This window comes from Chrysemys picta, chromosome 11, assembly GCF_011386835.1.
Source record: "Chrysemys picta bellii isolate R12L10 chromosome 11, ASM1138683v2, whole genome shotgun sequence".
In the NCBI taxonomy this organism is placed as follows: Eukaryota; Metazoa; Chordata; order Testudines; family Emydidae; genus Chrysemys; species Chrysemys picta.
Genome location: NC_088801.1, coordinates 50,869,818 through 50,894,447, shown reverse-complemented (window position 1 = coordinate 50,894,447; position 24,630 = coordinate 50,869,818). Strand labels below are relative to the sequence as shown.

Genomic DNA, 24,630 nt, shown 5'->3' with positions numbered 1-24,630 from the left:
GTTTCCTTAGATTTTTGCATATTCAAATCTGCATTCCACTTACTGATTCCATTTCTTTCACCGTAGCTATGAATCTGTATTGCTCAAATTATAGCCAAGAAACTATTTAAGGGAAATAAATTCTTTGCTATGAAGTGGTGACCTGCATCATATTTAAGAAGTATTTCAAGGATCTCAAGTCTACTCTATGAACTGCAATCTCAGTAGCAGTAACTCACAAATAATGGATGATTTACTTTAAGTGTTTTGGATGTAATGAGAATTTGTGTATGAAAGTTAAGGTAAATATAAGATCTCCCAGTAATTTTACTGTAGTAAGATGTTTAAAAAATGGCTGACTTAAAACCTTGAATAGCCCACCCAGATCATGTTTTCTATTTTAAATGAGTGATCTTACTCAGCATGGCGGTATGTACTATTGACACAGCTTGACAAACTGGAAATTCAGCAAAATCTGCTTATTCAGTGATATTAGACCTTCCCAGACCTACCAGTGTAATACCACTGAATGAACCATCAGGGAAGGATATGGTATGAAGTACTTGCTTTGTACTACAGAATATACCCTTTGATTTTAAAAATTGGCTTAATGGTTTTAATTATTTAACAAACGTGTCAAATATGAATGAAAGTATTGTTTCTTTCAAAATTTTGCTACTGGACAAGTCTATGGCCTGTGGGTGTTTCTATTCCTTTTTTAATAATATAATTTCATGTCATTATACATAATCCTGGGATACCATTATCAATAATAGGTGCTGTGTTTTCTCCCCAACTACTCTACTACCTCCACATTGTGCCTACATACCAATTACATATGTTATTGTTTTGGACTTGTACCTCTAAAGTGCATATACAATAAAAATGGTTAATAAAATATACTCATACCTTCATTGCACACATCACTAGATTCATAGAAGTTAGAGATGAAAATGACCAATTTACACCATCTTATCCATCTCCCTCCCTGTGATGGTCTTTTTCCCCACAGTACATTTTCTCATGTTTTGTCCAGTCTAATTTTAAAAGTTCTAAGGGAGGGGGCATCCAATTTTCCACTGCCTCATACATCTTGCTATCAAGAAAGTTTTTCCTAACAGTCAAGCTAAATTTTCCCTTTCTTATTGTAATTTCATTACTCCTAGCTGTATAAGTGTCCTGCACTAAATTCTTCTTTTCCTTCCTGGGCACTCAAGTACCATTGTAGTAAAAGATTACATGGACCAGATGGTTTGACATAGATCAAATTGACAAATATTACCAGCTTAGAAATATTTGACAGGTGTTATATCCCTCTTAAGCTGTTGCTTAGGCAACTTGTTGCTTTGTGACTTCAGGGAGCCAGGAAACCTGCTTAATTTAGCCCCAGAAACAGACAAACCTTGTTAGGTCATCTTGTCTATACCCCTGCCAGTAAAGGTTTGTTCTCTACAATTTATTTGAGAGTATGTTGTGCAGTCTAGGTTTAAAAGACTCATGTACTAGAGTTTCCATGAAATACCCTTTTAAATAGAGGTGGTAAATAACATGGGATAAAAAACATGTCTTCACAGCCTATAACTGCAAATCAAAAATATTTTTTTCTATGTAAACACTGTTGGCCTTCTTGCCTTGTTACCTGCTTCTGGGTTGTAATTTGTTTACTTTTGAAGCCATAAATACTAGTAGAGCCAAACTGTATTCCATTTACTGGGTCTGTTGTTTGAAAGCCCCAATTTCTGCCCCATCAGCCCCCTATGGATGTAGAGGACTATATATTCATTGGAACTTCTGTTGCAGCAGGATGAGGTAATAGCTGGCCACAAAGAACTCCAGAGAAGTGGATGCGTCTCACTCCCACTCCCTGTCCAAGCACCCCCACCTAAAACTGTGGAGCCATAAACACACAAATTTCATGAGGAAGAGCTCTGATGTGGTAAGATGAGGATACTTTGTTGACTCAACCCAATCTTTCCATCTGACAGAATTTTGGCCAATAGAGTATGTTTGCCATCCCTTTCAAATTCATCTGAGCCAAAAAATAGAGGGAATAATATGGCCCTAAGTCTTATGTTGCTATGTAATATATCAATGGGAATACATGTTTCTTTTCATGCAATGTTCTCCTGATAACACGTCCATGTCTTTTTAAAATTCCTCGCTTATTTTCGAGTTTCCTCACTGTTTTGCAATATCTTAATTTTTCTTTTTTAGATATTTGCTTCTTTAATGCTGTGTTAAATTTTCTGGTGTATATTTATAACATGCATTGGATTTCTAATTCCTTTGATAGTTTATATGAATAGCTAGGCAATTCAGGTTTAACCAAGCTACTACAAAACAGTGGCAGTCTGGGTTTTTTACAGAGTAACTACTTCCTGTTCAGTGTGATATTACTAATTAACATTTTTGTAGTCAAATTCAGTTTTGAAATAGATTGAGGAAAAATTAAATGCATCTTTCTACTTCATGGATTCTATTTTTTAAAATAATTATTTTAATCCTACTGAATTTAACAAAAATGCTACCTTTTTACACAGCTCTATGACATCTATAGAAGTTAATAGAAAATTATGTCAGTGCTATAAAATTCTATATTATTTTTCAAAAACAAACATCCCCCACCCAAATTTATGAAAAGATTAATTTCTAAAGGTTTTCAGAATAATTTCTATAGAACCCTGTTGGTTTCACCCCAGCTAAATTCTGTAGATCTTCTAGATGGCTTTTCAGCTTACAGATTTTACCAAGTTAAAAAAAAATGAATTAAAATGATTATTTTAATGAAGTGTTAAGAAAATTCTTCTGTGTATACCAGTTACCCTGTTGTTCCCTTCCCGCCAAAATTCCTCAAGGCAGAAGGTAGCTGGCGCCATTTTATTTCCCTAACAACAAGCCTATGTAAATAGGAAAAGCACAAACACACTTAAAAAACAACAACAAAACCTTACCATTCCTATCAGGATTTGGGCTTAGAGGGGTGGTTTACCATGAGTATTCACTAATACAGACATATCATATCACTTCTAAGTTCTCGCTACAGAACAATTATGTGAGGAAAATTTAAATAATACTTCTCAGATATTGCCTATATTTGACTCCAGAGCAATTTTACTTCTCTCAAAAACTTTTTCATTTCCTTAGGATTATCACATATGTCATTTCTAGGATTATCAGTTAAAGAATTTTAGGCCTGATATTTGTTTCCAGAAAATGTACTTAAGAATTACAGATCTCTTCCTGTTAATTGCTGTTTTCTGGCTATACTGAAAGGAAAGGAAACACTGGATATGGTTTAATGAGGCCGCAACTTTATTATTACATGTCTGGGACTACTCAGCAGATAAAAGTGTACAGTGCAGGTAACTTCATGATAATTTCAATATCCACCCAGGGGCTTCTGCCAGACACCCCCTCCGCCCCTTTTTCCATCCTGGTGCCCAGCCAACCCATTGCTGGGACCTTATCATCTCCCCCTCAAACAAGGGTTAAGGTGAGCTATAAGAAAGTGGGGGGTTGGCTCTCATAGAAGTCCGAACTGCCCCCCCTGCATTCCGCTTCTTTAAGAAACACCTCCTTGAAGTCTTTTACCAAGCCATTTATCTGCTCACTGTGTCCCTTCCCTATGGAGTACTTGCACTGGACATCTGCCCCACACTTCCCTAATGACATTATCGCCTAACTCCTTCCCTATTCACCATAACAAAGCCCCCCCCGAACCTGCTGTGGGGAAGGCGAACTCCCCCTCCCCCGCACTCATACTCCACTTTGGCCAATCTGGTGGTAAGGAAAAAATTCCTTTCCAGCCCCCCTAGAAAGAAGTGGCTAGCGTGATGACCACTGCAGGTCCCGACCAAGCCTGGTATTGTGCCACTTCCAAGGGAAGGGAGGGTGGGGGTGCTGATCCACCTGGTCTGGGGAAAAAGGGCTTCTCCTGCTGGGCTTGCCCCTTATCAACTCCCCAGCTCTTCTGGTCCCTGGGAGATGAGTCAGCATTGCTATACTGACCAACTCAACATTTGCAGCAGCTTCTGTTCCTCTCTCACTCCCCACCCGGAAAACACTATACTCCTTCCCCCGGCAAGCCAGACAACATGTCCCCCACCCCCACTTAAGGTGCGGTCATTTCTCTCATCATATCTGCCTACACTCCTATCTGATTATATTTCCAGACCATTGACATCTTATTCATTGTTTTCTAAATTGCCTTCTTCAGAATTCGCTCCTAATTCACCTATCCCTTTATATTCTGCCTATCTAAATTCTCTTAAACTGGATAAGTGTTACGCACTTTCTGTCATAAATTATTGTATAATGGACAGTGCACAGCAACATTGTGGGTGAAATGATCCCTACCTGTATATAGTATATCCAACACTCTATTTGTGAAGTTTGGGGATATTTCTAGTTAAAGATCATTACAATAATGCGAATTACTATGTAACCCTTCTGCCAGTCAGAGTTGGCAGCCACAAGGGCCAGGTTCAGTATCTAGGGGTTCCTTTTCAACAATACAACACAAAACCAACTTGAGCCCCCACCCAGTGACCTGGGACAATTACACACCATCCCCTGGGCATCTGCAGAGTTCACCTCCCACCCTGGGTGGAGTGGGGGTAAGGAGGCACCTTACTCGCTCCACTGCTCAGGCACTGACTCGCTGCCCCTCTATGCAGGGCTCTGCTCTGGCACCTCCGCCAGCCACCCATCCTGTTGGCTGCTCATCACGCCTCACCGCCTGCTGCACCAAGATGTCTTCAGGATCCCCCCTCCCCCCCCAACATAGCTCTCAGCGATTTTAGATGTTAGTGGGGGAGCCACTAGGCAATCTCTTGCATCAGAGACACTATCCCAAAGCAGGTCTACTACTTAGACCTAGGTATCAGTGATTTTAGCTCTGCAGCCTGTAACAAGACTCTCAATTGAGTCTAAATTAGCTCTGTTATTACACAGTGGAGACAGGAAGGGTTGATGATGTCTAGTGACCTTAGACAAGGCCCACACCACCAGGTACAAGTACCTATCCCCACTTGCTCTCCACTCACTGGGCTTTGGAACCCATGTCCCCTGCCTAGCGAGTGCCATTTAGTTGAGGGACAATTACACACCATGAGTCCCTCAATTGGCGAATGCCAAGTACAGTTCTGCTGCCCTTGATTCACACAACAAGGATAACAAGTGTTTATTACTCCTGCCCCAATCGGAGACTGGGAATCCCACATTTAGAAAGCAGGGTGGGCGTGCCCATGCAAATGAGATCAGCTCCTGAAGTTCTTTTCCACAGCTCACCACTAGATGTCAGGGAAGAGCTCATTCAGACTCTGCTTACAGAGACAACAAAAGACAACAAATTTCTAACACCACATTTCAGTTTCATTTCATAAGGTGGAAGATGTTATTTTTTCTAAATATATGTAAAAATAGGAACTGTGGGCTAGCTTTAGATTGTGAGCTCTTTTGGGCAGGGATCACCTTTTTCTCTTGTTTGGATGGTGCCTCGCTCACTGGTGTCCTGGTCCACGACTAGGGCTGCTAGGTATTATGATAATATAAATAATAATATTTTCCCATTGCTCTGCAGCTTCGTTAACCATTTATACCAGTGCAGAGTGAATGCAAAGTAGGTGCATATCGTTCCATTCTGATTTGGCACTGGTTTGCACTCACTGTGCATTGGTGTAAATGAGTGCAAAAGGTGCAGGGCGATGGAGAATCAGGCTCATTCTCTGCTACACTCAAGTGATCAGAAAATGGTTTTTTCTTTCTTTTCATTTTAAAGTTTTCTGATTCTGCAATTTTCTCTTTTGTTTTTTTGCAAATGCCCCTTAACCACTTCCTCTGTCTCTAAAACAGCCACCCACTGAGACATTTTGTTTGCAGCCTGGAGGAGTAAGCTATTAGTGAGCACATGCAGAGTAATTCTTGATTAATAAACAGTTCAGCTATACACTATGTTCCAAATATCTTTCCCTTCTCTTCCTGGTTCAGTGACATTCCTACAGTTTTGCAAAAATTGCAGCTGTAGTTGGTCTCAAAAGCACTTTTTGCTTTAGATAGGGCCTCAAACTTACTGCACATAAGAAGGCCACAAATTTTAAAACTGTTCCTCTAAGGACTTTGCCTCCGTTTTCTGATCTGGTCTTAGAAGCAGTGGTGCTTGTGAATGAACTCTATCTTTGCACAATAAACTAGTTCCGATGGATTTATTTTACTTTGGATTATATGTTTTGCTGTTGCTGTAGCAAAGTTTTGTTTAGTGCACTTGATACTTTACAACAAAATTATAAACCGGCCTGAGATATACAAATAGCAGAAAAGACTTTCTCCGGCCCTTCCCCATTCAGTAACAAATCATTTTAGTAACAATGCATTATTCAGAGCCCAAATGGTCCTGGAATTTACACCAAACTGATTCACTAGGAGTCTGTTTTATGTCATTTTGAAGACGTATGATTTAATCAGTGTGGCCTATTGGCCACACCTGAACCAGTTGATTATATTCTGCAAGCCATGTGGACTTCTTTCCCCTTCACTTTTCAAGCTACCTAGTAGATTCCACACAGGAAAAGAAAGATTAACGGCCACTGCCATAGACATGTAGCCCGGCAAGCATAAGATCCAAGGCTGCTAACAGGCTCTACAGTCCAGAAATAACATACTGTAGCAACTCAGGGAGTGAGTGCTGCACAAAATTTCCATTCATAGCATACTGGATAGTTACCCCAACCCCATCCTTCTTTTTCCACAATGCTGAGTGGGAAAGGGCTCTTTTAATATGGGCAATTCCATTTCTTAAAAAGCTTTTTGGTACCAACGTTGTGTGCTTTTTTTGCGTTTGTCTGTAGATTTTACAAGCCTATCCCGCACTGAACTCTATGATTTTGAAGTGACTTGTGGGAAACAGAGCAGCTTTCAATCTCTATTATTTTAAATGGAAAAGGAGAGAAAGGAAACCAGCAAAAATTGGGACATTTCTTTATTTTGGCAATTTTGATCACAGCAATTATTTTGGCTCCAAGCCTGGCACAACATATATCGCAGGAGAAGACCAACCCATTCCTTACCCGGGTTCTTTAATTCCCAAATAAAATTAAGCTACTGCTGACATTTAATTTTAAACTAGAACTGTGAAAAATTCAAATAAAAAAAAAATCCAAAACCATGAGAAATTTTCCTGCCTTTGATTTGAATGGGAAAGGAAGCACCTCTGAAATTCACACAAAGATACCTCTCAGATGTAACCTTTTCACTCAAACATTCCTCATCCTACTCCCAAAGCTACTGGCTTTACACAAAAATTTGGCATTCTGTCATTTTTAGTGGCAAAATGATTTACATGAAAAATAAAGAAACATGAAACTGAGGTTATAGAAAATGTTCTTTATACTAAAGAATTTACTCCTTCAGCGTTTTAAATTTTGTGCAGGAATAATTATTTTTACCCTCATTCTTGAGTGTCACATGCTGCATCCTGTATTAGGTTCTTGGCAGGCTGAGTGACATGCACTCAAATCTTGGAGAAGATTCAGGCTGAATCAGGATTGTTTCCCCCTCCTCCACAAGTCCCACTTACCTTTAATTTTCTGTTGCGGCAGGTCGCCTACAACTCCCTTCTCACCTGATGGCTCCTCCCTCAATCCTCTTGGGGTGGAGTGAGGAGGAAACAGCTAGTAGGCTGGCTGCTCCACCCTCCGTAGGAAATGTCCTCAATGGAACTGGAGGTCTGCAGCCATTAAGCAGTTTTGGGATTAAGAAATGCCCTTCTAGTCCCACTGCTGCCCTTACTTAACCTTAAGTCTGGGACCTGGGCAGCCTGCACCAAGGTAATGGGAGAGATTTTCAAGTTCGTATGGAAAAAATCAGTTAGGATATTAGTCCCTCCCTCTGCTAATCCAGAATTGTTCTCTACAACAAAGCATTAATATTACAACTACAGTCAGAAAAATGATTATTTTAAAAATGGATCCTTGTTGCTTTCTTCAGCTGCTTCTTACTGTGCATGTCCTCTTGCTCGCATCTGAAAAGCTGACTACCCAAACCAAGTTTTCTTACTATATTAATTGCTTATTGTGGTCAACTCCTTCACATAGCCAACACAAACAAGGGAGGAGAAAGCTGTATTTTGACTGTTTTGTGCACTGTTAGCCAAACTGTCAGCTGAGTTCCAATTCCAAAATCTTTATTGCTGGCAGTGATGTAGCAAGCAGACAGAACACAGCTTTAATTTTCAGAGAGCAATAGATACCGCTCAGATTTGCTAAGAGAGTCATTAATAGAGAATAAACAGGAAGCACTTCGCTGTCACTTTGCTGACAACATCACAGTTCTGTTAGCCCTTTGGGAGTTTTAAGATTCTAGCATCAGATTCGAATGACTTTTGTGCACAAATGTGAAGAAAAAACATGGACATAAATCTTGGGGGGACACACTGTAATTAGTAAATTTGTGAAGAGGAACAGGAAAAGCTATTAAAAGCAAGGAACAGGAAATACATAGTTGTGAATAAATACATAGTTGTGAATAAAAGTTAATTTTAGGCAGGTTTTATTGTCCATCAATTAGCAGCAAACCAAATTGTCATATCTGTCAAAAGAGTTATTAAAAAGTTCACAAATCCCTTATAGCTTCATTTTCATATGAAGAAAACAAAAACCAAAAAGCACTAATGAGGACTAGAAAAAAAACCATAGAGACCTCAGAACTTTGTACTTCCTCTGCTCAAGATGAAAGCTAAGCACAAGGAGGGAGTATGGGCCCTCTGAAATTCTAGCTGCTCGGGTAACGTGCAAAGGGCACTTTCCAAAAACTACGTCACTGTTATAACAACCTAAACTAAACATCTATTTCAAAAACTTTCATATGACCGGCTTACAAGCTGTAAAAATCTCTTAGCTAAGAGCAGTTTATTATATATTGCTTCTATTTTGTTAAGTTACTCAGTCCTTTGTATTTATTAAGAAGCTAATCAGGTTTCAGATTGTGCAATTTATTGTTCAGTTCGGGGGAGAAATGAAAACTCTTGTGGTCTCTAGATGAGCTTTTTAAAATCACAATCCAAATCTGCAGTCTCATGTATGCTATCAGGAATATAAAATAAAAAAAAACCTTTCATACATTTGTTTGCATTGCAATGTAAGATGCCGCATAAAATGTTAGAAATTGATAGTCCATTTTATGATATATATTTGACCTAAATTAATTAGTGCTCTTTCAAAACAAAGGAAAAGCTAAGGGAAATATGAGAAGGTCATAACAATAACTTCTTTATTTACTTTTTTTTCCTGGACCACCTCTCCTCTTCTCCCCAGGAACTATTCTCCCCCTCCCCTAGAAACTAGACAAGTTTTATGGCTACAATGTCTGCTCCTGCTAGATAAGTCTAATTCCTGGCAACACACAATATGTATAAAGGTCAACAGAAAATGAAGGTCACGGCTCCACTGTCAATAATTTTTATAAAACAATACTTAATTCTTGGATGGGTTTCATTTAAGAATTTGAGAAAAGGTCAAAAGGTTACCCCCCTATTAACCAGTTGATTACCACTGTGAGACCAGGAGAGAAGTTATTTATCATTCAAACAGGAAGTATTTTCTATTAATATTGTCCATTGTATTATCTGAGACTTATTTTTAATTATTTATCGCTTTGGTATCAGGGCAATTAGGAGTTGCTGTATTAGATCCAATATGTTTTACATTGCTACATAGTAAGGGGAATCCTCATTTATTACATTAAAAAGATGATCTTCTCCTGAGCATACAAAGGGCTTTAAAAACATTTCTATTATTGTTGCAGTGGAAGAGAGAGACTGATAGTGCACACATTCCCAGAGCTGTGAGGGCCTCTCCTTGGACTACATGCTGTGCAGTGTGTATCCTCATGTAACAAAAAGATTTTTAGTGAATGGATCCAAAATATTAAGAAAAACAATCTTAGGGCAACCAATATAGACTGTAGCAAATTTTGCCAAACCAGTTATACCAGACACAGAACTGTTTTCAGGTTTGTTTTTAGACTTTGGTACACATCCAGACAAGAAATAGAAAATTAACCTCTTTGTGATTAGAGTATGAATGTGAGATGTTAACACTATTGAAGTTAATGGGAGTTTTGTCATTGAATTTAAGAGGGCCAGGATTTCACACTGAGTCTCTTAACAGTAATGCAAAATTAATCACTGCTGTACATTGAGAAATCTTAATCAGATGGTTCAAAGATACCCAGCTTTTGTGGGAAGCTACTTTCTTTTTTTCTCTGTTAATACACTGGTTAAAGCCCTGAGCTATGCAGAAATGTGACTTAAATGCCTTTTGCAAGAACTACAGGTGAGTAACTAGTGTCCCCGATAAATTCCACTTTACATAATTACAATCTGCCTACCTAAATCCCCTCTACAATTTCAACTGGCTACAATACTCTGCATCATCTTTTTTCCTTCTGAAGTCAGCTAAACAACCACTGTGTTCCATCCCAGAAATGGCTACATTTCAGTAGGTGAAGCAATTTTTGTGTGTGCAAATAGTAATGCAGGTGTACATATCTTGTACAGAAGTTTGAAAAAAATCATAAATCACATTGCTATCATTGGCTAAAACTCCAATCCCGTAGACAAACTCACAAGATCATAAGAAGTACTCCTGTAACTGAAATTCTTCTCACAGAGCTGCTAGGTACTCAGTACTTTTGAAGATCAGATCACTTATTTAACCATCTAATTCCAGATTTAGTAGTTTAACTTTAGGCACCCAGTTTTCAAAACCTTGGTCTAAAGTTATAGAAAACACACATTTTGAAAGGAAATCCCACATCATTTCAAGTTGCTCCCTCTTTTATTCATTGTTGATAATCATTTTGACTATTACCTAGGTTTTAAAAGGCAAATCACACATTTGGGTGTTGGCAGATTGAGATATATGAAGAGAGGGACTCCAGTGCAAAATAGCCAAATGATTGGCAGTCAGATATATACAATGCATAGTGCATCAAATATGAAGATCTAGAAGACAGAGAAAACCTCTTGAGACATAAATTCTGTCTCTTTCTTTCTATCTTCCTTATATAATATTTTTATTATTTTTTTTCCATTCAAAAACAACTAAAAAACATTAGGGGGAAAGATAAAAGAAAAAGAGCTATTACAATATAGTCACTGCTACTTAATAATAGCTATAATTTACCCTCTTTGAAAGGTAAACAGAAATAGCTAAGTCTCTGGTAGGAAAGGTTAGTAATCATGAAGTACAAGATTTTATTGGGAAAAAATGTACATTAGACCCTGATGTTGCAGCTAAGCTGAATGTAGGGCAATTCTCAATGGGGCTCTGCATAGGCACAGGGTCCACCTGCACACAGCTGACTGTAGAATCGGAACCTCAGTCTATGGCAGGCATGGAATGCTTGTCACAAATGGAATGTGTTTGATATTTGTCAGCCATTTATTATGCAGTTGGTGCTGGATAGTTCTGGTTCTTTGGAGTGAACATTGATTCAGTGAGGCCTCAAGATTGAGAAAGTTTCTATAAGAAATCCATGTTCCATAAAACTTGATGTGTTGTCCCTGTACAGAAACTGTCCCTGGTTTACATTTAAAAGCAAACCTGGCTCATCTATTTAAATCTTGTGGTGTGTGATTATCTTAATTTCTTTTAGATCACCAAATGCTTCTATGTAAATGTGGAATCCACCAAGGGCTGACAGGGCTTGTAGAAGTAACCACCAGACTAGGGAAAATGGAGAGTAGTTAAGCTTAACATTTGTATTCTGACCACACAATGGATATGGTAAGGAGGTTGGCTAAAACCAGGATAATCAGTTTTCTCCAACTCCTCAAGAGGCAGGGCCGGCTCCAGGCACCAGCTCAGCAAGCAGGTGCTTGGGGTGGCCAAGGGGAAGGGGCGGCACGTCGGGCTCTTCGGTGGCAATTCGGCGGCGGGTCCCTCATTCCCCTCTCGGAGGCAAGGACCTGCTGCTGAAGTGCTGCCGAAGAAGAGAGCGGCGTGGTGGAGCTACCGCCGATCGTGATCGCGACTTTTTTTTTCGCATGTGTAAGGGCACTTTCATGGAACTTTGTGACTTGCTTTCCCCTGCCCTGAAGCACAAGAATACCAAGATGAGAGGAGCCCTCACAGTTGAATTACCGTTGGGAATGTTGAAATGCCTATAGTTATCCTTGGGAACCCAGCCTACCCCTTAATGCCATGGCTCATGAAGCCATACACAGGCACCCTGGACAGTAGTAAGGATCAGTTCAACTATAGGCTGAGCAAGTGCAGAATGGTGGTAGAATGTGCATTTGGACATTTAAAAGCTTGCTGGCGCAGTTTACTGACTAGTTTAGACCACAGCGAAACCAATATTCCCATTGTTATTGCTGCTTGCTGGGTGCTCCACAATATCTGTGAGAGTAAGGGGGAGTCATTTATGACGGGGTGAGAGGTTGAGGCAAATTGCCTGGTGGCCGATTATGGTGTGACAGTTCTATTTGTTTCTTCGTGATGAAAACCCGCCTCCTTTGTTGACTCTACTTTCCTGTAAGCCAACCGACCTCCCCCCTTCAATCACTGCTTTCAGAGGCAATAAAGTAATTATTGTTTCAAAATCATGCATTCTTTATTAATTCATCACACAAATAGGGGGAAAACTCACAAGGTAGCCCGGGAGGGGTGGGTGAGGTGGGAAGCACTGGGTGGGGGGTGGATGAGGGGAGGAGGGAAGGACAATGCCATACTACAGTTCAAAACTTATTGAATGCCAGCCTTCTGTTGCTTGGGCAATCCTCTGGGGTGGAGTGGCTGGGTGCCCATGGCCTCGCCCTCCTCCCCCCGTGTTCTTGGGCATCTGGGTGTGGAGTATATGGAACTTGGGGAGGAGGGCAGGTGGTTATACAGGGGCTACAGCGGCGGTCTGTGCTCCTGCTGCCTTTCCTGCAGCTCCACCAGACGCCTGAGCATGTCGGTTTGCTCCCACATTAGGCTCATTAGTCTCTGGACGGAGATGATAGGGGCAGTGTAGAAACATTTGCAGCTGCGGGAGGAAAAAAAGGGAGAGTAGTATTTAAAAAGATACATTTTAGAGAACAAAGGGAAGACTATTTCACACTGAATCAAGCGATTTACATTACATAGCACATGTGCTTCACCCGCCTGCCCCCACTGCGTGGCTAGTATCAGGGAAGATCCCTCTCAGCCAAATGCGAACAGCTCAGCATGAACAGGCCTCCACCCACTGCATGGCAAAGGCTTTTAGAGTACCTGCAGGAGAGTTTCATGGAGATGTCCCTGGAGGATTTCCGCTCCATCTCTAGACATGTTAACAGACTTTTCCAGTAGCTATACTGGTTGCAAATGCATCCCAAGTCTTCAGGGGAAATTAAACATTAAACATGCTTGCTTTTAAACCCTGTATTATATTTACAAAGGTACACTCACCAGAGGTGCCTTCTCTGGCTTCATGGTCCGGGAGCCCGCTTTGGGAGGATTGGGAGGGTATTGGCTCCAGGGTGATGAACAGTTCCTGGCTGCCAGGGAGAAGGGATTCTCTGCTTGCCTGCTGCATGGATTCTTCTCCCCATACAGCAATCAGATCAAGTACCTCCTGTTCGGTCCATGCTGGAGATCTTTTGCGATTCTGGGACTCCATGGTCACCTGTGCTGACCAGCTCGCCATGCTGGCCAAACAGGAAATGAAATTCAAAAGTTCCCAGGGCTTTTCCTGTCTACCTGGCCAGTGCATCTCAGTTGAGAGTGCTGTCCAGAGCAGTCACAATGGAGCACTCTGGGATAGCTCCTGGAGGCCAATACCGTAGAATTACGTCCACACTATCCCAAATTCAACCCGGTGATGTTGATTTCAGCGCTAATCCCCTCGTCGGGGAGGAGTACAGAAATAGATTTTAAGAGCCCTTTAAGTCAACAAAAATGGCTTCATTGTGTGGTCAGGTGCAGGGTTAAATCGATCTAATGCTGCTAAATTCAACATAAACTCGTAGTGTAAACCAGAGCCAAGAGGCACACAGGAAGTTTGGGGCAGGAGAGGGGAACAGATTGCATGCTTTCAAAGCAGGGGTACCTGGTTTAGCTGAGGGCCAACCAAAGGCAAAACAAGCTGACCTGGGAGAAGAGAGAAAGAACTAGAAAGGCTCCATAATTGGGAAATCAAGCCATGAGCGGCAGGAGAAGGACCTTAGACTCCCCCAGAGGACTTTGATCCCAACCCAGAGAATGCTTGGGACCGGTGAGGAAACTGAGGCAGGTAAATGGATGTAGGTTTTATTATTTTTGGATAGATCTGTGTATTTCTCATGCAATTACATAAACAGTAATGGTATTTTAGAATCTTGGGCAAAGTCTGTGTGTGTGTTATATGTTACACATATCATGTGCCCTTGAAGAATAAACCAGTGGATCCAGAATGCCTATATGACTGGATTTCTGGGAAAAGGTGTGTTTAAGCTTTTGGGGAATTTCAGGGGTAAGCACTGATAACAGGGGCCAGCCAGTTGTGGGCCACAACACTCAGAAGGGGGTGCTAAGTAGAGGAACTGCACGCCAAAAATGTGCCTAGGGACCCCAAGACAGGGGCAATGCCTGGACTCAGTTCAGACTCAGGAGTGTTAAAGAACATAGGATCCAACAATTGATTCCCTCACAGCAGTCTGGTGAATGGCAAAGAGGGAGTGTTTAACTAGACCTGTCACAAATGCCTTCCTCATTTCTTTCTTTCAATTATGTCTTTGTCCCATACCTAATAGTTTCACGACTTGATTTATGTACTTTCATTTCCATCTGCATCTCAAGAGTAGTGTTGCTTATATCTATCTAATCCAGTTTATTTATAATTCAATTTTGCCTTTATCCTACAATAATGTAACAGTTACCCCTGTAGCAGATGAGCTTTGATTCCTATCAAGTGACAGGAGTATTACCTTGTTCCATATCGCGTGCCTGGGGCCAGGAGCTAAAAATCAGTCTTTGCCCTTTTCCAGTCTTCTGGAATCTCTCCCGTCTCCCATGATTTATCTTTGGGAAAAGGGCAAATATAGTGCCCATCTATAAAAAGGGAAATAAAAACAACCCAGGAAACTACAGACCAGTTAGTTTAACTTCTGTCCAGGGAAGATAATGGAGCAAGTAATTAAGGAAATCATCTGCAAACACTTGGAAGGTGGTAAGGTGATAGGGAACAGCCAGCATAGATTTGTAAAGAATAAATCATGTCAAACCAATCTGATAGCTTTATTTGATAGGATAACGAGTCTTGTGGATAAGGGAGAAGCTGTGGATGTGGTATACCTAGACTTTAGTAAGGCATTTGATATGGTCTCGCATGATATTCTTATCGATAAACTAGGCAAATACAATTTAGATGGGGCTACTATAAGGTGGGTGCATAACTGGCTGGATAACTGTACTCAAAGAGTTGTTATTAATGGTTCCCAATCCTGCTGGAAAGGCATAACGAGTGGGGCTCCGCAGGGATCTGTTTTGGGACCGGCTCTGTTCAATATCTTCATTAACGACTTAGATATTGGCATAGAAAGTACGCTTATTAAGTTTGCGGATGGTACCAAACTGGGAGGGATTGCAACTGCTTTGGAGGACAGGGTCATAATTCAAAATGATCTGGACAAATTGGAGAAATGGTCTGAGTTAAACAGGATGAAGTTTAACAAAGACAAATGCAAAGTGCTCCACTTAGGAAGAAAAAATCAGTTTCACACATACAGAATAGGAAGAGACTGTCTAAGAAGGAGTATGGCAGAAAGGGATCTAGGGGTTATAGTGGACCACAAGCTAAATATGAGTCAACAGTGTGATGCTGTTGCAAAAAAAGCAAACATGATTCTGGGATGTATTAACAGGTGTGTTGTGAGCAAGACACGAGAAGTCATTCTTCCGCTCTACTCTGCTCTGGTTAGGCCCCAGCTGGAGTACTGTGTCCAGTTCTGGGCACCGCATTTCAAGAAAGATGTGGAGAAATTGGAAAGGGTCCAGAGAAGAGCAACAAGAATGATTAAAGGTCTTGAGAACATGACCTATGAAGGAAGGCTGAAAAAATTGGGTTTGTTTAGTTTGGAAAAGAGAAGACTGAGAGGGGACATGATAGCAGTTTTCAGGTATCTAAAAGGGTGTCATAAGGAGGAGGGAGAAAACTTGTTCACCTTAGCCTCTAAGCATAGAACAAGAAGCAATGGGCTTAAACTGCAGCAAGGGAGGTCTAGGTTGGACATTAGGAAAAAGTTCCTAACTGTCAGGGTGGTTAAACACTGGAATAAATTGCCTAGGGAGGTTGTGGAGTCTCCATCTCTTGAGATATTTAAGAGTAGGTTAGATAAATGTCTATCAGGGATGGTCTAGACAGTATTTGGTCCTGCCATGCGGGCAGGGGACTGGACTCGATGACCTCTCGAGGTCCCTTCCAGTCCTAGAATCTATGAATCTATGAATTTATGAAATGCTCTAAAAATCTCTCCCAAGTTCTGTGTAACAGAGTAAAACAACTGTAATTATTTTATTGTAAAAATAAGGACTTTCCAAAACAGGCACCCTCACATCACCTACACTCTGTCCACTAATCCTTTTTTGTGGAATTGTTTACATTCCAAGCCCCTGAGAAGCTTTCAAACAGCCATCTTTTTCTACTTAAAATCTACCATTTTTTTTTCTTTTTACCCGAAATGTAGACTTTCTCCCCAAACCTAAACTGGTGTAAGGTTCAGGACATGCAATATTCAGTCCTAGATCAAGATAATTTTAAGATCAGCTATCTTATGAGCCACCAGGGTTAGAAGAACAAGCCACATTGTCTTTGGAGAGTTGAGATTTCCCCTCTTCTAATGTTATAAAACTTGTGATTCTGTCCCTGGGAGTTTGTAACTAGCAGGACTTAAAATTACTATGCCTTATTATATAGACAAGCTAGTTTATATAACTTCTGGAGGTTTGAAAAGTGTTCTTTTCCCCCCGTCACCCTGTGTATAGCCAAGGCTATAAGAAAACAGCACATAAGACAGGTATAAATAAATAAACATAAAAACTCTAAAAAGTACCTAAAATAACTTCTTTTAAAATGTGGTGTAAACAAAGCCCATTCTTCTGCCTCTGCAGCTATCAATATTATTTCATAGTAAGAAGACTACCTCAAGTGGGGGAAGGAAAAACCCAAACAAAACAGCACTGCAGAGCCAAACAAGCTTCCTAAATAACCAAACAAAATAAGAAAAAATATGTGGGATACATAAAATCGGAGATAGGGTGATATATGGCTCTTATTGCCACCTGTTTAAGAGGAGCTGCATAATTCCCTTGCTGCCAAGTATGGTCAACCCATCACAAGTTTTCCAAATAATTAAAAATAATAAACAATGGTAAATAGCACCTTTCATTTCAAAGTACCAGTATGCTTAAGGAAATGTGAATAATTTCCTTTGAAACTGGAATCATCTTGTCCATCAAGTACTTCCATTCGGGCATTCACTGTCAGTTTGAATAAATAAACTCAAGGCTAAATTCTCCTCACAGATCACGTTTTCAAGGCTGTTGTACCCTCTCTATACGTGTGAATACCCACTGCCCTAAATTTACAGAATAGAAAAGATTTTAGAAATAGTGCTGGTGTCTTTCTTTAATAATAGTATCTAGAATCATGTATTGTACTATAGAGAGCAGATTAGTACTTAAGAGATCTACCAGGTGACTGACAGAGAACTTGGATCTCAGTCTGCGTCTATGGACATTTCATATTAACACCTGATGAATTTACTAAAAACCTATGGACTCACAGTTGTCACTTCAATAAGGACGACTATGTAAAATCCACTATTTTTTTTTGCTTCTTAGGTACACACCTGAATGAAAAGAAAGTAGCTTATTTTCTGTCTCCATCTGCTGGTAGGAGGTCATATTATCCATATACCAGTGTTGGGACTGATCTAAGAGACTAGAGTTAGTTTTTCCATTGCAATGAATGTCTGCCAATATTGGGGAAAATAAAGCAAGAATGGACATAGTTTACCTTTTAGCAACACACTTTATTTTTGCATTGGTGGTAGTTAGTTTGCCCACACATTTAGCATGTTAGGTGACACTGTGTGCCAACTTCACTGCAGTCACTTCATGTATTAGATTTGAGGGGGTTAAATAGTTGCTTATATTTGGTGCTATTTTGTCCAGACATCCTACAAGTGCACATAGTAGTTTGGTTTTGAAACTTATGCTACATGAGAATTATAAAGTTGGGAAGAATGTAAGGGGAGGAACCTAATGATAAGATATCAGGCTCATTACTGCCTTCATGGATCAGGTAAGGGCAGGCTCATAGCTTGAATGCAATACTAAATGCAGCAGTGTGGAGTTAGACCCTAGGTGAGGGAATAAACACTGATCTCTTCCTGGAACTTGGTCATGTTTAGAGAGACACAATAGGAATGGAGGAAACCGGGTAATACTTTACTGTGAATAGTGTGACGTTGGCCCTTTAATAGGGTTGCCAACTTTCCAGTTTCTGGACACTGGACACCCCTGCTCCACTCCCTCCCACAAGGACCAACCCTCCATTCGCTCCTCCCCTTCCCCCCATGCCCAGGCCAGGCAGGGCTGCCCAGAGGGGGGGCAAGTGGGGCAATTTGCCCCAGGCCCTGCAGGGGCCCCCCCACAAGAATATAGTATTCTATAGTATTGCAACTTTTTTTTATGGAAGGGGCCCCCAAAATTGCTTTGCCCCAGGCCCCTGAATCCTCTGGGCGGCACTGAGGCCAGGGACCACTGCACTCTCCCCACCCCACCAGTTACCTGCAGGGGGAAGTCTCCTTCCGCTGCACCTGCTCCTCTCTCCCCCATAGCATGTTCAGCCCACCCCCAGCAGCTGGGCCTGGGGGAGGGGCGGTAGCCTACTGCCACCGCCTCCCACAGCCAGGCTCTCTCTCAGACAGCCCAGCCACTCTCTGACCCATTTCTGGCTCACTCAGACTCTGACCCTGGCAGCCGGGCCTGGGTGGGGAGTGGAAGGGATGGGATCACCCACTTCTCACACCAGCCGCTCCACTTGGGGTCGGCGTGAGAGCCAACCAGCCTCCCAACCACTCTGGCGGCTGCCTGCAAGAGAGAGCGAGCCTGGCTGTGGGAGGACAGAACCCCTCTCCCTGCCCTGGCAGGTCAATCTGGGGGTGGGGTGGGCATGTGCCCCCACATGCCCCGCTAGCTCCTGTAGATGGCGACCGGACTTGTGGTGTCCAATATTCCTTTTAGACCCGACATCTGGCAACCCTACCCTTGAACAGCTACTGAGCCTGTATTCCTCACTGATAAAATGTCCTTTGAACAGAAAGAAGCCAGAGTTCATTAGGCTACTGAATAGCATATGGTTGACACCCCTCTCCCCCATAAAAGCCATTCAGCAAATCATTTCAATATATACCATCGTGACATTGTGCAGTCTATGGTTTTAAAGTGAATATAATGTAACTGGGATATGCTTCATGCAAAAGGTCTCTTGTAAGGTATCATTACAAAGCTTATAATCTGAGTGTGATCATTCTATTTGTATAAATGTACCACTCTTGTATCTGAAACTAGAAATATAAACTATAACTGAGGGCTTATTGTAATTATGCAAAGTATGGGCCATTAATGGTGGTTTGAAATCTTGACTCCCATTAACCAGGGCCATTGTCTGCAGATGGCAGTGTTTTACCTGCGAGTCTTCCTGTATGTGTGTGTGTTGGCAAATGGGTAATGAAGTCTTGCAGTGACATGTGATCATGTCACCTGAACTGGAATCCATCTTTAACCTGGTGCTTTTCCAGTGAGGGGGGTGGAAACCCAGAGGGACAAAGGGTTCCCGCCTTATGCAAAAGATATATAAAGGGGTGGGAACAGAACAAAGGGAGAGAGAGGAGCCATCATAAAGAATCCCCTAGCTAGCACCTAAGATGGCAGGAAAAACAGGAGCAGAGGTAGTCCTGGTACATTCGGTGGCAGCTTCCAAGGGGATTGTGTGATCCAACCAGTCACAGCCATCATATGCTGTTTTAGTTACAGAACTGTTAAACAATAACGACATTGCGATTCTGCTGGTATCAAACTATTTATTGAACCCCCCCACCCCCCGGCCCAGTAAATAAGCTTGATGGGCAGTTAAAGCAGACAGGCCGTATTACATTTCCCAACAATTGTTCTTTCCTTCAACTCTTGGGCAATCTATCAGTTTCTCAAACACAGTAATAATGAAGTTTCCTGTTACTGTTTATCTGTAAGCCTTCTGTAGCATTACAGTACATACATTTTCTATTATGATGTGTGCAAAACTTCAATACACAAGAACATCCACACTATTTGTAACAATAGAGCAGAATAAATGATACCCTAAAAAAGCCATACTGAAGAATTGTGTGTTCTCTTCCTTTATTTTCTTATACACAGATGGCAGAAAAGAGGAAGTCTCCAACACGCTGGTTCAGTCTGACCATCTGTGTGGAAAAGGGTTGAATGCTGCCTTGGTCACTGTCACCTTGCGTGATGCTCTGGATACTTCTGGAACCCTCTGGAATTCCATTAGAGCTCCACGCAGAAAATTTCTCCTTGACATTTTTATACATTGGACAGATCAGCAAAAAGTGCTGAGCAATTTTTTTCCACTGATGATTTCAGAATACAAAGTCACTTCATTGCTAGATTTACGCTGATAAAGCTACTTAAGCACCATACTCTAGATAATCTTTGAGCATTTGTGGTTCTTGCTTTGAACTGTTCAAGTCTAATTAACAGATATGAGTGATGGATAAATTGCTAATAAAAGTCAACACTATAAATTGACTGTAAAACAAGAACAGCTGTGTTTTAGTGAAATGGAAGTGATATGCTCAGCCAAATGGTTCTGTATACCTTTGTTTAGAGCTCAAGAAAGGAAGCTTTTCAAAAAACCTTTCTACACTCTACATTGAGATAATTAAGGGCATGTTTATATTAGCGGGGGACAGGGGATGAGGAAGCTAACACTGATTTTAACACTGGTGATAAAACAGTGGTAGTTGGGGGCTGAGCAACAAAATGCCCATTACGTAAGTGGTTAAAAAGATTTTTGAAAATTATTCTTTGACTATTATTCTTTGCTTCATTTATGTACCAAAAGCCCATTAAAGGGTTCATTGCCCTTCCAGAACAGATGCTGTGTTTCTTTTTAAGTGGTGAAGTTCAGTCAACTGGAATTTTTGAAATGTTACATTAGAAAGTATTGATGCACAAATACTTTCAACATCTGAAGCACCTTATATCCAAAGATCTCTCAGTGCCCAACAAATGTCAGTGAGATATTTCAAACCTGTGAGATATTAGGCTGCATTCACCTATGCTGCAAAGGGAAGTGGTGGTGATGGGGCAGGTAAGCTGCTATTTCTGGGGGATTAGGACAGTCAGGGTTTGCAGTGCCTGGCTGAGATGTCTGCTTTTCTGCTAAACTGTTAGTTACCTCCTTCTCCCACCTTGTTGTGTTTTGTCCATCTGCCACATCCTGTCCACCACCTAGATTGTATGTTCTCTGCAGCTGGGACTGTCTTCTATGTTACTTGCCTGTACAGAGCCTATCACAATAGGACCCTGATCCTCAATTGGGGTTTCCAGGAGATACTTCATAGCAGCTGCTGCTATTTATTTTGTAAGGTTCAGAGTCTATAGAAATCCTGGTTGGAAAAGCTGCCTGTCCCTTTGTGATCAATACTGCCCACTTTTGGGCCCTCTGTAGGCCATCCCTGACAGAGCAGTGGTTCTGGAACTCTTTCAGAGACTTTCTTGTGCCTTAGATATTTGAGGGCACCAGCCAATATAATACAGAATTGAATCAAGCCCATCATCTACATTTTACAGGTTGGAGAATAAACGACAGAGGTTAACAGTTGTTTGAGACAGAGTGGGGACAAAACCCAGATCCTGTGCTTTAGTCTCAAGACCAGCCTTCCTTTCTTAACTAAAATATATTAAAACTGCACAATACTTGCTTTGAAATAATACCTTTTACATCAAATATTAGAATCCAATAAGAAACTTATGACAAAGGATTGAAAGAGAGCTTTTTGGTAGAACACAGTATTTAATCCATTAACATAATATTTAAGTTCATAAGAAAATATAAAATGCAACATGTCTTGATGTATCTAGAGAGCAGCTACCCAACTGTAGTCCATTCTTCTTATCTTTCGCAGTTGTTTTTCCTGAGATTTAGACAGTTTAGTTTGGGTAATTTCACCCAAAAACTCTGTAGGATTTATATCTTGCTCCATCTCAGTAAGCTCTAAATCCTCATCTGATTCATCCTCTGCTTTTTCACTGTCCATTTCAACTTCATCAACCACTTCTCCGGCACTTTAAAGTAGGGGGACAGAGGAAAAGAGAGACTATTAGCATATTCTACCACAAGAAGGAATGAGAATATAGTTTCGATACTAAACCATGATACTGAGTTAAATTGTCTGTGCAGGTGAATTTATATACGTTATATGACTTATTTATGTAGCACTGCAAGAGCACTAGGTACTTTACTTACAAGGAAAAGATATGCCTCAAAGAATTTACAATTTAAACAGATTACTCTCAGCATATGTTGCACATATATACACAAACACACTACAAATATCTATAGTAAGGCCTAATATTTGGGTCTGATCCAATGTCCTTTGAAGTCGATGGAAAAATTCCCATTGGCTTAAATGGGCACTGGAACAATCCCTTAAACTGAACAGCTATATGTTCAACTGCATGCATCACACACCTTTGCCCATCTCACCCACTCTCTACCCACTAATCCATTTCTCCTGGATTTATTATAACAATCCAAACCCTTGAACACTTCCAAATACCTGCTGTTTTATTTGAAATAAAACATATCTGATAATTTTTTTCTCCATATTATATTTGTATAAGGTACTGTATAGACTATATTCAGTCCTGCATCAGTAATAGCTATAATCTCATGATTTTACAGAACTAGAAATGGGTGTTTTATACCATTGGAAGAGTGAGTTTTCCACCCTCCCTACAGGCCACAATATCATCTTTAAGGCCTGGAGAATGCAGAGATATCAGACCTTAAAGTGTCAACATTTATAAGTATAGAAAAAGCATTACAGTTAACTTTTCAAAGAAATTTTAAAAAGTTATTGCTTATAGTGTCCTCTCTGCTGCTCACACTCCCTCAATCTTGTGCAGACGACCAAATGATATTAAGGTAGAATGGGTTTCAAAAAAAGAGTCCCAATAAAAATGTTTAAAATAGTTACCTACAGAATACATGCAGCTGCATGTTGTCTGAAAGTTTAATTGGAACTTGTCTGAGATGATCTGTATAACTCTCTGCTTGCGAGTAACATGGGCGTCCTACACTCATCACTGAATTAAGAAATCTGTACCACACACCCTATACAGATAGATCGATCTATATCTCTTAGATATATCTGCCTGCATCTTGATGTCAGTATCCATATCTGCCTGTCAATGGTATATAACTTGCATATGCATGAAGTGTATGTATAATTTACACACACACACACACACACACACACACACACACACTATATATATATACTAGAAACCTTTGCTGGTACAGGGAAGGGGTGTTTTCTATCTTGTTTTTGCAACATTTTTGTACCAGCAAACGCCATCATGTAGATGCAGTTATATCAGTATAAAAGTGCTTTTGCCAGTAGAACTTGCTTCGCTCACTAAACCAGCTTAAGCTATATGGGCAACAGCACTTTTTAGCTGGTATAAGCTGTCTCTACATTAGGCGGGTTTGTCAGTAGTCCTGGTTAGAATTTCTGCACATACAGTCTAACAGCTTATCCTGTAAGTACTTACACATGTGTAACATTACTCCTCTGAAATCCTATTGTAATTACTGGGTCTATCCAAATAAGTAAAGTTACACGTGAGCATAAGAATTTGTAGGATTGGGCTCTAAAGACAGTGACATTCAAATATGTAAAACATTTATGCACTTTATCTTGATGTCAGTATCCATATCTGCCTGTCAATGGTATATAACTTGCATATGCGTGAAGTGTATGTATAATTTAAAATACACACACACACACACACACACTATATATATATAGTTCTAACCAGGACTACTGACAAACCCGCCTAATGTAGAGACAGCTTATACCAGCTAAAAAGTGCTGTTGCCCATATAGCTTAAGCTGGTTTAGTGAGCGAAGCAAGTTCTACTGGCAAAAGCACTTTTATACTGCTATAACTGCATCGACATGATGGCGTTTGCTGGTACAAAAATGTTGCAAAAACAAGATAGAAAACACCCCTTCCCTGTACCAGCAAAGGTTTCTAGTGTCTGGTGTATGTCTTTGCAAGTGTTTGTGAAATGCCTAATGCATAGGGTACTCAATCCTGGTTTGAGGTGGTGGGCACTACCACAATATGAATAATAATTAAAAAAAAAAAAAAAAACAACCCAGCCATGTTTCTCTGGAGATCTAATTCATTGTTTGGTACACACTTATGTATAAAAGGTTTTCAAGAATAGGCGGTCTAAAGGTTAATCTTAGCATGCTAAGTATTTTATTGGTTTCAGTGTACTTAGCATGCTAATAAATCTACTACAAAATTACTATTATCTTTTTTTTTTTTTTTTTTAAACAAGAACATA

At 40.6% G+C, this 24,630-nt stretch overlaps 1 protein-coding gene and 1 long non-coding RNA gene across 7 annotated transcripts in view; one reads left to right on the top strand and one right to left on the bottom strand.

Moving 5' to 3' along the window:
* LOC135974369 (uncharacterized) overlaps positions 1-20,886 on the top strand; it is a 34,069-nt gene extending 13,183 nt beyond the window's left edge. The window contains exons 4-5 of one of the 3 annotated variants that reach the window (XR_010591609.1): positions 1,780-1,915; positions 20,400-20,886. This is a non-coding gene — a long non-coding RNA (uncharacterized LOC135974369). Of the gene's footprint in view, positions 1-66; positions 880-1,779; positions 1,916-20,399 lie in introns of those variants that run through there. The other 2 variants (XR_010591611.1, XR_010591610.1) reach the window with 2 other exon arrangements.
* Positions 20,887-22,042: 1,156 nt separating this feature from the next.
* The window catches only part of WDR75 (WD repeat domain 75), a 35,901-nt gene continuing 33,313 nt past the window's right edge, over positions 22,043-24,630 (bottom strand). For all 4 annotated transcript variants that reach the window (XM_042842420.2, XM_065561997.1, XM_005308040.5 and 1 more), the window contains one exon: positions 22,043-22,334. In XM_042842420.2, coding sequence (XP_042698354.2) covers positions 22,127-22,334 — 208 coding nt within the window. In that variant the 3' untranslated portion in view covers positions 22,043-22,126. The remainder of the gene's footprint in view (positions 22,335-24,630) is intronic.